The sequence below is a fragment of the Nesoenas mayeri genome, assembly GCF_963082525.1.
Source record: "Nesoenas mayeri genome assembly, chromosome: 11".
NCBI classification, from domain to species: Eukaryota; Metazoa; Chordata; class Aves; order Columbiformes; family Columbidae; genus Nesoenas; species Nesoenas mayeri.
The window spans coordinates 21,466,441-21,478,644 of NC_137563.1; the positions used below are offsets into that span (position 1 = coordinate 21,466,441).

General features: G+C 44.1%; 1 protein-coding gene and 1 pseudogene across 2 annotated transcripts; one reads left to right on the top strand and one right to left on the bottom strand.

The window, feature by feature from the left end:
• Positions 1-1,134: 1,134 nt before the first annotated feature.
• On the bottom strand, positions 1,135-6,671 carry LOC308044757 (olfactory receptor 10A7-like; the record flags this gene model as incomplete). Its single annotated transcript, XM_080351623.1, has 2 exons — positions 1,135-2,119; positions 6,637-6,671. The coding sequence occupies 2 exons, from the start codon at positions 6,669-6,671 to the stop codon at positions 1,135-1,137; spliced, it is 1,020 nt and encodes a 339-aa protein (XP_080207749.1).
• A 2,719-nt stretch (positions 6,672-9,390) lies between these two features.
• Positions 9,391-10,199, top strand: LOC308044758 (olfactory receptor 12D1-like; annotated as a pseudogene). The gene has a single exon. The product of its transcript is annotated as an olfactory receptor 12D1-like (transcript).
• The last annotated feature ends 2,005 nt before the right edge of the window (positions 10,200-12,204 follow it).

Below are 12,204 nucleotides of genomic sequence, written 5' to 3' on the forward strand. Positions count from 1 at the left end.
GTTCTCTCACATCCCCTCCTCAACAGAATGGGCCAGGAGAAGAAAATATGGCAAAAAATCTCTTGAGGTAAGAACGCGAAGATCATTGACTGATTACCATCAAAGGCAAAACAGGCTAACAGGGGAAAATTAATCAATTTTTTGCCAATTAAAATAGATTGGATGGTGAGAAACAAAGACAAAACAAAAACATCTTCTCCCACCTCTCCTTATTCTTCCCAGGCTAAACTTCACTCCTTCATTCCCCTGTCTCCTACAGTGATGTACATTAGGTATTAATGATACAAATTGGAAGAGAAAATGCTGCTTGGTATAAGCAATTCTAGAATTGGGATTCAAATGAGATCAAAATAAGCTGAGAGAAAATAGAAGCACAAGTTACATTTCACTTTAATGAACACTCCCTCTGGCAAGCCAGAGAAAGAATCAGACAGAAAGTACCAGGTTCAATGAGTTATGGATCCATCCCCTCCCTCAGCTTTCCCTCAATCTACATGAGAAGGGAACTGGGTTGCAGGGAACAAAGCTACTGCAGTGAGCTGGCGGTGTTTCAGCTTCCCCTTTCTGTCCTGAACTGAGCAAGTTACTAGCTAGTTTGGGAAAGAGATCTTTGTTCTGAGTGGAAACAAATCAGATCAAGTCTAGACTAGAACCCAGTCTCTCCCTCCAGTAGCAGGGACACTTGCAGGAGACACGGCTCCTTCCCTCCAATCATGAGCTACTAACTTGATTCTCAACGCATTATTGAGGGTTCTTTCTTGAGGGGGAAACGATCCAGGCTAGAACTTTTGCATTGATAGAGAGGAAAACAAACATCTGTTTCCCAAGGCGGAGAGCTTGTCTGTTTAATGGACATGGAAGGAGAGGGGAGGAGGGTAAGAATTTTACAATTTTCTTTGGTAATATTCCTACTCTGAGCAAGATTTACTTCTTTGTTTGCAAGGCCCGAGGTACAAGAACTATAATTTATCCCAATATGCCAAGTAAAAAAGGCCAAATATTTCAAGGATTTAACTGCAAAGAATTGCTCAAATAGCACAGGTCTTTTGAAAAGCATTTATCTTCATTCATAAATACCATTTATTTTTTTCCATTAGGGAAACACCTGTAATCTTTGCATGTACACGGAATCTATCACCTGGAGAGCGAAAAAACAGTCATCTGCTTCCCGAGTAACCACTTGTCAATACACGTCCTCAGGCTTTGCTTGACTTCCTGGTTCCTCAGGCTGTAGATGATGGGGTTGAGCATGGGAGTGACCACTGTGTAAGACAGGGAAACCATTTTCTTCATGTCGGATGAGAGGCTGGACTTGGGTCGCAGGTGAATGATGCCAGTTGTGCTGTAGAAAAGAGTCACAACCACCAGGTGAGCTGCACAGGTGGAAAAGGCTCGCCTCTGGCCCACAGCCAAGGGGATCTGAAGAACAGCATGGATAATGCAAAGGTAGGAGACGGCTATGAGAGAAAAGGGAATCATCACTATTAGGACAATAGCAATAAAAACCAGTAGTTCAAAGAAGGCTGTGTCTGCACACACTAGCTTCAGCAAAGGAGAAATATCACAAAAGAAATGATCAACTGTGTTTCTCCCACAGAAGGGCAGGGTAAATAACCATGTGGTGAAGCCCAGAGCCACAGGGACACCACACAGCCAAGACCCAATGGCCATCTTGAAGGAGCGATCCCTGTTCATCATGGTGGCATAATGCAACGGGTGGCATATTGCCGCTTGCCGGTCATAAGCCATTGCTCCTAAGAGGAAACACTCACAGGTGACAAAAAGAATAACGCAGTTGAGCTGCAAGGCGCAAGCTGTGAAGGAAATCACTTTTCTCTCCGCCAGCAGAATTGCAAGCATCTTGGGGACAATGGTGAGGCTGTAGCAGATTTCTGTCAAGGCAAGATTCTTTAGGAGGTAGTACATGGGCGTGTGTAGGACAGGGTCAACGGTTGTGATCACGACAATTAGAGAGTTCCCTATCAACGTGGCCAGGAACATGATGGAAATCAGCATGAAAAACAGGAGCTGCATCTTGCCATGGAAGGCAAACCCCGAAAGGAAGAAGTGAGTAGCGATGGTTTGGTTTCCTGGCTTCATTTCCTCAACAGGTTCTGTCCTAGAAGAGAAAAAGCAAAACAAAACACACAACAAAAGAGTTAGTAGCTTGTGACAGAGTTGTGGTCTCAGGAATTGCTACACTTGCAAGTAAAATGGAGCTTAAAATATGAATGAGATGAAACTTGGATTGGATATGACAGTGACCCCAGTGGAAAAATATCTCAGCTGGGCAACCTCTTCAAGATCATCTTTAACAGTCACAGGCTCGGATGCATCTTCTCATATTTAGATAAACAGAAAATAGACATTCAAATTTCCAATAACCATTCTGTCTTTATTTTATATGGAAAGAAATGAATCCTTCCAAAGGGCAGGTCACCTTAGTGTAAGAGTGGCATCTATATTGTGACAGAAGAATTGACTGTGGATGGGCTGGATGTCTCTCAGTAAATTTCAGCATCTAAATGTCTGCAGGCGTCTAAATGTGAACCAGTCATCTTGGAACTGGTTTGTATTGAATGGTGGGAAATACAGCACGAGACAGAAGCACCATTTATTTCCTTCTAAGGTGGATGTCCAAGGATGCCAGGATTGGAGGATCATTAATAATGAAATGAGTATACAATGGCCTAGTTTTTTGATAGCTGGAATTAACTGAAATATTATTGGTGCTCTAAGCCAGGTGATATGGAGATCCTGTGGCTTCCCACCTCCTGGTCTGACTCAAGCAGAAGTGATCCACCTGTGTTATTTTCACTGTTAACCCTGCAAAATACAATCCAAACCTAAACAGCTTTAAATTCAGAAAAGTGTTCACTCACTTACTTTTGTTTCATCAAATCATATAAAATCCGTATTCTGAGTATTCATTCAAGGTAAGCTCTGGGAAGTAACATGATGCTCAGCGTACCAACGGCTGCCCACATGAACGTGGCTGCCAGCATCTACACCTGGCTACCATTTTCTGGGATTTATCGTCTCAGCAGATCTGCTCACAGCATTATTTCTCTGGGAAACTTCCTGGACTGTTTCAGCCAAAATATACTTGGCTGATTTTTGAAAGACAAAGATGAAAGGGAAAAGGGGCGGGAGGAGGTGAAAGAGTATGGATGCTGTGATTCCCTTAATCAACACATTTATCAGCAAAATAGGCAGCTACAGTTGCCAACATTTTCTATAGACAATAGAAATAAAATACTGTCAGTATAATTACTGTTTCACCTCCGTAGGCATCTCAGATAATATTAATCACTGATGCCTCGGAGGTTCCTATTTCTCTTGTTTGAGTGGCTAATTCAGAGTTAAAAATCTGCACTTCTGGTTCCTAAAGGCAGGTGAGATGGATTCCCCTTGTATGTCATAATAACAGTTCCAGCTTCGAATGAGAAAAAATAAACCATGGAAACACACTTATGTCTTGGTTCTGCCATAGGAATCAAGTAAGAATCAAGTAAGAATGAGGAACAGAAATATTACCTTATCTTACTACAACGGGTAGAGTTTTCTCTCTCTCTTCAGCAGAGGCAATAATTCTCAAGGCAGAGAGGATGAGAAGTTATGACTAGAGAGAAAAAGGGAAAGGAACATCACTTTGATTTCATCTGTAAGAGGTTGCATCTTGTCTCTGATTCCAAAGGCTCTGACAGCAAATGGGTGGAAGTATTTGAATTTTCACTTGCTCCCAGTAGGATCAGATCTCCAGACAGCAACTTCTTAGGATGATGAGATCATGTGTTAAGTGATCTTTTTGTTTTAATATCTTTGGCCTAAATGAATGTGCAGTATGTTTTATGACACACTAGTAATCTAATTATAGTATTTGCAGTGTTTCCTTCCACATGTTCAGAATTGTATGAGTAAGGAAAAAAAAATAGTTAACAGAAATAACAGGGTATTCTTTTTTCTTTTTCTTCTCTAGTTGACTAATATTTGGGGGGAAAAAATGGAATTTGATGTATGTTTCACAGTAGCTGAAAATTCTTCTAAAAGATCATAATGAATTCTTGAGTAGCAATGGTGTTATGAATATAGAGCATTGTAATAAGATACCAATGTGTTACATGGCCCTAAATACAACAAGCCATAGAATAACAGCTATTTTTAGGCCACTTTATTCTGGAAATCATAGATTTCTTTTGGTAGATGTTTGCTGGTCATCTGAAGCACTCTTCATGAGGGTGTGGTAGCTCCATGTAAGTTAGAGGGGAAAAATTAGGTGATGTGAATTCAAGACTGAGGTATTTAACACTTAATCAACTCTGTAAAGCCTGGGTTTGCATCCTGAAATAACTAAGAAGATGAGTCAAGTGGGAGAAGTTGTACCAGTGCAGTTGGGAAACATCACAGAGGAGCCATTAATATTTCCCTGTTGCAAAGAGGGTTTAGTTGAGTCCCGACTCCCTGACCATGCACTGTGTGCAGCAGGATCTCATCTTGCTGCTGCTCTGTCACAGGTTACATGGCTTTCTCATTTCTGTGAATTCTCTCTTTGTCTCATCCACGTGAATGGAAATGTCTTTATCCGTGTGTGGTGACCTGGCTTTGGGCGGCTGCCAGGCTCCCACGCAGCCGCTCGCTCACTCCCCCTCCTCAACAGGACAGGACAGGACAGGACGGGGGAGAAAACAAGAGGAAAAGCTTCCAACTCAGGGAGATCACTTACAAATTGCCATCACGAGCAATTCATACTGACCCTAATAAATGCTCAAGATATGTTACTTTAACATAATCCTAAAATGAATTTTGCCCTGCTCTGTTTGCTTTTCCTTAAGTACAACTGCCTGTTAGAGTTTTTGCTCGTTTGTCAAAAAAAAAAAACCAAAAAACCAAAACCAAACAAATAAACCAAACAAATAAACCCTCCATTTTCCTTTCATATTGAGATGATTTTGGTTTCTTTTGCAACAGCTCTGAACACTTGCTCCATCCCCCTCCTGAGCCTCAAGCGCTCCTGGGCTCTGCCTGCCTCTTCAGAGCATTCCCGCAGTGTGTGGTGTGTGTGCGTGTTTTGCATGGCTAAAGGGATTTTTCATCAGCCACACAGATATGTTCTCTGAAGCATCAATCTGCCAGTTTGCATGGTGAAAGTGCATGAGATAATTAAGAATTCTTATTTTTCAAATGTTCATGCTCTGTCTGAGCATGCAATAGACTCGGTTATGAAAGCCAAAGCTGAAATGGAATTGAATCTGGCCAGGGATGTCAAAGACAGCAAGAAAGGCTTCTGTAAGTACACAGGTGACAAAAGGCAGACACAGGAAAATGCGGGCCCATTGCTGAATGAGTTGGGGGACCTGGTGACACAGGACACGGAAAAGGTGGATGTACTGAATGCCGCCTTGTCCTTGGTGTTTACTAGCAAGACCAGGCTTCAGGAATCCCAGACCCTAGAGGTCAGGGGCAGAGTCTGGAGCATGGATGTCATATCCTTGGTGAAAGAAGATCACGGCAGGGAATACCGGACATACATAAGTCCACAAACCCTGATGGGATGCTCCCATGAGTGCTGAGGGAGCTGGCTGATGTCATCATGAGGCCACTCTGCAGAATCTTTGTATGCTCACTGTGACTGGGGGAGATGTCTGAGGACCGAAGGAATGGAAATGTCACTCCTGTCTTTGAAAAGGACAAGAAGGAGGACATGGAGAACTACAGGCTGCCCAGCTTCACCTTGGTCTCAGGGAAGGTGATGGAGCAACTCATGAGGTGAACCTTTTCCAAGCTGTTGTGGCTTAACCCCAGCGAGCAATCAAAACCATGACAGCTGCTCGCTCAGTCCACCTGTCCTCCCTTTCCAAACAGGGGAGAGAAGCAAAAGGGAAAGGGGAAACTCATGGACTGGCATAAAAACAGCTTAATAAAATAACAAAATAAACTAATACACTCCTACTACTACTAATTATAATGTGTCTAACATAAAATAAAATGGAAATCCTCTATGAGCTGTTCTTCAGCTGATTCATCAGTGAATAGAAAGGAAGGACCCTCTAGCCAGAGGAAGATTCCATGCTGACACACTTTTTGTTGCTGTTGGAAGGGAAGGCAGCCTGTACATGACAAAGTGTTGTTTCTGCACAGCTTCAAAGCACAACCATGTGAGTTACATACACCTGCTGGCATACTTTGTGCAGAAGTCATATCTGGCCCATTAAGAACCACATTTCATCAAGAAAGAAGACTCAACAGAGAAGAAGATGGAAAAAAAGCATTAGTGATCTAGAATTCCAAGCAAATCCTGGCCTAACAGCGTAGTTCCTGAATGTCATGCGACTCTGATATAACTTAAGAAGAACCTGACATCACTTTTTATGTCCCGGTAAAATGATAAACTACAAGCACCTCCAGACAGTGATCATCCTGTACAAAGTAGTTATGGAGACAACTGGGATGGCACTGGGAAGTGCCTTTGTTTTTGTCCTTTATAGAGACAGTCTAGGACTGGTTTTTAGTTATGTGTACACAGGTGTACAGAAATGGTTTATGCCCCATGGAGTGTGCCAGCTGGGGTCTAAATATCATCACAGAAGAAGAAGGGACTATATTAAGTTCTGGGTCACATCCATCATGCTAGGATACCTTATCTTGTCAAGAACTGCACTGCAGATCTCCATTTAGGCAACTGAATCTGGATCTCATACCCGTACTCACGGCTTGGTGAGCATGATCACTTCATAAACAGGGACACAGACAAGCAGAGATGTCATGCTTTCTTCCTTTTGGTGTAGAACACAAAAGGTGGGCCCTGGGGGTTCCCAGAGAACCATGCAGTGGGCAAGAATTGGGCTGATGGGTCAGGCTCAAAGGGTTCTAGTAAACAGGTTTTTGTTGGGCTGGTGAGCAGCCACTATGGAGTTCTACAGGCATCCCTCTTAGGGCCAGATATCTTCATAAACAACTTAAACGCAGGACTTAATGGAGTTTTAAGTAAGTTCACCAATGACACAAAACTGGGAGAAGATGTTTTTTTGGAAGGAGGGCTGAAGGTGAGTTGGTTGGTTTGGTTAGTTTTGGGAAGGTTTTGTTATTATCTATTCTCTGTGGGCTGCTTTATTTTCACTCTTCTACTTCGCAGGTGCTCATCTACACACTACGTTGCTGTGCAATTCCCCATTGATTCAGAAAACTCATCTCAGGAGACTGATCAAAGCAATAGGAAATTTAATTCCCACATGATGTTGTTGATATTTTGCACGTTCAACAATTGTTGTTGATATATTGCTCCTCTAATTTGGTCATCAGAGATTTCTGGTAACAGTTGCAAAGTTTGCTCCTTGCATCCTACCCAAATAGCTACCAGCCCCTGAGAACTCACAGTAGTCATTGTCATCACAGCTGCAGCATTGATCTCTCAGCTACAAGAATGCCAAGGAGATACCACAGAAATAAGGAGAGTAGAAACACTCTTAACTCCACAAAATACATTGTTTTGTCCTCAGCTTTGCTTCCTGGCTCTCAATCAAAGGGCCCTACTGCAATGAGAAAAGTGCTGATTGACAGTGAGATGAGGATTGTGTAAAATTATCTGTTTTAATATTATGCAATTTATATAGCGGGAAAAATATGAAACTTCATGATGAAAAATTTGTCTTTGCATTTGTGTTGAAGTTAGTTTAAAAATAATAACAATAAAGTTGAAAATTAAAGAGAGGTTTGGAAAAGCTATTTTCTTTTGACTGGATGTGTGCATCAGTTAATCAGAGAAAATATTAGTCAGCATCTGGGAAACAGAAGGGAAGTGCTAGAAACAGAAGAAAAAAAGACGTTTAGAAGGAAGAGAGGAAAGGGATTAGATCACCCGTGGTTGGCTGAGAAAAACAGGCAGAACCAGAGGAGGTAGTGGAACACACCTGAATGAAATGCTGTCTTTCTGCAGATGCATTTCAATGAGGAGGGCTTTGGAGCCTAAAGGTGGCAAATCACATGGAAGAAACTGAAGCATTGGTATTGCACAGAGAATGGCATCTCTAACTCTTGCAGTGCAGGTGACTCACTAAAAGGTTGATAAGGCTGTAATATTATCACTTCTAATGTTTCCAATAGAGCTTGTTCAAAGATCAGACTAAAGGCATTTTCAGAGAAATATGGTCAGTGTTCCAGAGTGACGCATGTGTGCAACATGCTCATGATCTTTTATGGTGAAATCAGTTTGGAAGTTCCCTGTTTGTTTCCTGTTTTCATGCTGAAAAACTAAGGTAAGGAAGCATGAGAAAAGGAGTGATAGGGCTGGAGACCTCTCATAACGGCTTTCAAAAATCACCTATTTTCAATAGAGGTGTATAGTACAACAGAATGGATGAGAAAGACTGTGAAATGTACCTATATATGTTTTAACCTCTTTAAAAGATGTATTTTGAAAGTCATTATTTTTTCATTAGTTGGACTGATAAATTTTAGTCATCACTGTACTGAATGTACAGAGAAAACTACTCATCTTGTAAGATTTGCAGTCTCTGTTGTAATCCAGAAATAGCTGTGCCTACTGGCTCTACTAAAATAATGTCAGGACTTTGTTCTTTGTTCTTTATGAAAAAAAAAATTGAAAGCAAGTGTGTACTCATTTGCATTTCAGAAGACTAATGATGGTGACAGAACTGACCGTGTTGTCTCGTTGGGCAGTATGATCGACTTTCAGTGGGATGAGCCTGTTCGTCTGGAACCTGCACCAGGTAACTTATCTCCTGCAAGTTCAGTCTTGCTCCATCACAGTATTGCGAGAGATGAGATCTTGCCTTTTGTCCCATTCATCTGCTGCTGAGCAACCAAGAGACATTCTTCAGGCAAAGTATACAGTCCAATAGCAAAACCAGTTTGTGATCACAAGCTCAGGCAGCCTCTTCCTTTATTCTCATCAGAAACGCTGATGACTGTATGGTACCTTGAAGCTGGCTGTTGATAGAAAATTGGAAGATGTGCAATTTTTGAGATGGAAGAATTATCTGTAAGAGATGGTAACCATGAAAAATGTGAAAGTTAAATTGACTTAATGAAATGTAGGCACAATACTGGAAAGAAAGCATCAAGAGTGATTCACATTATGAGATCATGGGTTGCAGCAGGAAGTTACAGATGAGGACAACTGAAATATGAATGTGGGTGAATGTGAGAAAGCAGCCCTGTTTGACATCTTACATATTCTGCTGTTATGCATAGGTGGAACTTTATTTTAAGATTTTCTTGGTTGTAAACAGAAATAGGAGAAGACTACATTCAAGTTGGTTTTGTCCATGTTAGTTTCATTTCTGTTTGATTACGTCTGAACTTTTGTAATGCTCTTGCTGTTCACAACAGTGGAACGTTGGCATTTTGCTTTTGCTTCTTACTGTTCTAGCAATGCTGAACCAGACTGAGCTCACCGAGTTCATCCTTCTGGGCTTCTGTGATATACAGAGGTCGCAGCACTTTTTCTTTGTCTTCTTCCTGTTGCTCTACTCGACCAGTCTTCTGGGAAATGGTGCCATTGTGACCATGGTGATAGCTGAGCCCCGTCTTCACACACCAATGTACTTCTTCCTGGGGAACTTGTCCTGCCTGGACATCATCTACTCCACAGTCACTGTTCCCAAGATGTTGACTGGCCTTCTCTTTGGACATCAGCCCATCTCTTTTGGTGGGTTCTTGGCCCAGCTTCACTTCTTCCACTTCCTGGGCAGCACTGAGGCTGTGCTACTGGCCACCATGGCCTATGACCGCTATGTGGCCATCTGCAATCCTTTGCGCTACACCCTTGTCATGAGCCCCCAGACTTGTCTGCTGCTGGCCACGGCCAGCTGGTCCATTGGTTTTGTGCATGCCATGATACACTCAGTCATGACCTCTCAGCTGACTTTCTGTGGCCACAACCACATTCATCACTTCTTCTGTGACATCAAGCCACTGTTGAATTTGGCTTGTAGTAGTACCAGCCTCAACATGACCCTCCTCAATGTCATTACCACATCTGTTGCCCCTTTACCCTCATAGTCCTCTCCTGCCTCTCCATCATCTGCTTCATCTTCCATAAAGTCCGGTCCCAGGAAGGAAGATGGAAGCCCTTCTCCACCTGTGCCTCCCACCTCACCATTGTGGCACTGTTGTACATAGAGCGATCACCTCCACCAGCTCCCTCAGCACCCTTTGGTGTATCTCATCTGGCCCCATAGGCTTGTGGATATCCAAGCAGTGTAGCAGGCCACTAACCATTTATCCTTGGATTCTTCGGTTTTGATTCTGCTCTCCATGCCTGTCTTCTGGCTCAGAGGTCTGGGTACCTGGAGCACAACCCTTCTGAACTACTGAAGACTGAGGCAAAGATGGCATTTATTACCTCAGCCTTTCCCTCATCTTCTGTCCCTATGTTTCTCTCTGTATCCATCAGGGATGGATACTCCCCTTTCCGCTCCTTAAGTTGCTGATATATTTATCTTCTTGCCTTTTACAATGGTGACCAGACCCATATCTTGACAAAATGGTGTGCAACAGACTTATTACAGAATCACAGAATATGAGGGGTTGAAGGGCCCTGGAAAGCTCATCCAGTGCAATCCCCCCATGGAGCAGGAACACCCAGATGAGGTTACACAGGAAGGTGTCCAGGCGGGTTGGAATGTCTGCACAGAAGGAGACTCCACAACCCCCCTGGGCAGCCTGGGCCAGGCTCTGACACCCTCACGTCGAACAAGTTTCTTCTCAGAATTCAGTGGAACCTCCTGTGTTCCAGTTTGCACCCATTGCCCCTTGTCCTGTCACTGGTTGTCACCCAGAAGAGCCTGGCTCCATCCTCCTGACACTGCCCCTTTCCATATTGATAACCATTAATGAGGTCATCCCTTAGTCTCCTCTTCTCCAAGCTAAAACTTACAGGTTTAACCAATCAGTTAACAGGAATCAGTTAACATAGGGGATGTTGCTGGCTGAATATGAAAGGCAGATGGCAAATCTTGTATGCTCCAAGTACGTCAGTCAATGGGGAAAGGAGGAGGAATCACCTGTGGCTGAGATTAGGGTAAATACAGGGCTGTATCTTCCAAAGTAATTCAAGAGATCACATAGAGACTCCAGTGGACTTTATTCATCAGTGTCCTCCAGGCTGAACAAACCCAGAGACTTCAGCTGCTCTTCATTTGGCTTCCTCTCCAAACCCTTCACCAACTTTTTAGCCCTCTTCTGCACACTCTCTAGTAACTTCATATCTTCTTTATCCCATGGCACCCAGCCCTGCACACAGTGTCTCAGGTGAGGCGGCTCCAGTGCAGAGCAGAGCGGGACAGTCCCCTCCCTCACCTGGATGCACCCCAGGATACGGTTGGACATCTTGGTTGCCAGGGCACACTGTTGGTTCATGTTCAACTTGCCGTCAGAACCCCGAGTTCCTTCTCCGTGGACCTGCTCTCCAGCAACTGGTCCCCCAGTCTGTATGTACAGCGAGGGTTGCCGAAGAGGGGAGAAGGACAAAGCAAGGCCCTTCACTTGCCAGCCCTAGTGTGGGGGCACAGATGTTTGCAGGGAGAGCTCGATGCAGCCTGGTGATGGGTGCAGGGAAGAGGAGGGCAGGAGGCCCGAGCAGCAGCGCTGGTGCTGGCAGGTCCAGGCAGCGTCAGGCAGGGCTGGGAGGTCCCTGCAGAGCTGCTGGGGGGAGCAGAGTGGCGCAGCGGGAGCGTGCTGGGCCCATAACCCAGAGGTCGATGGATCGAAACCATCCTCTGCTACTTGACTTTTGGCCTCGCTCCAGCCCCACCAGACACTGCCTCTCCCTTGCAGCGTCCACCAGCTGCTCCCTGCACTGCTGCCCTCCTGCCCTCTGGACACCCAGGGCTGCCCAGGGCTGTCTCCCTTCTGAGCCCCCTCTCTCTGCCACTGACACTTTCTCCTTTGCTTTCTCTGCAGGCACCACTTGCAAAGTGCCCATCAGCAAGGCAGAGATCATTAAGGGAGCAGAACATCTCCCTAAGGAGGGACCTGGGTCTCTTTAGTTTGGAGGAGAATGAGGGGTGACCTTATTAATGTTTACAATTATATGAAGAGTTAGTGTCAGGAAGATGGAGCCAGGCTCTTCTCGGTGACAACCAATGGTAAGACAAAGGGTAATGGGTTCAAACTGGTACACAAGGAACTTCATCCCAGTGAGGCTTCCAGAGCTTGGAAGAGGCTGCCCAGGGCTGTTGTGGA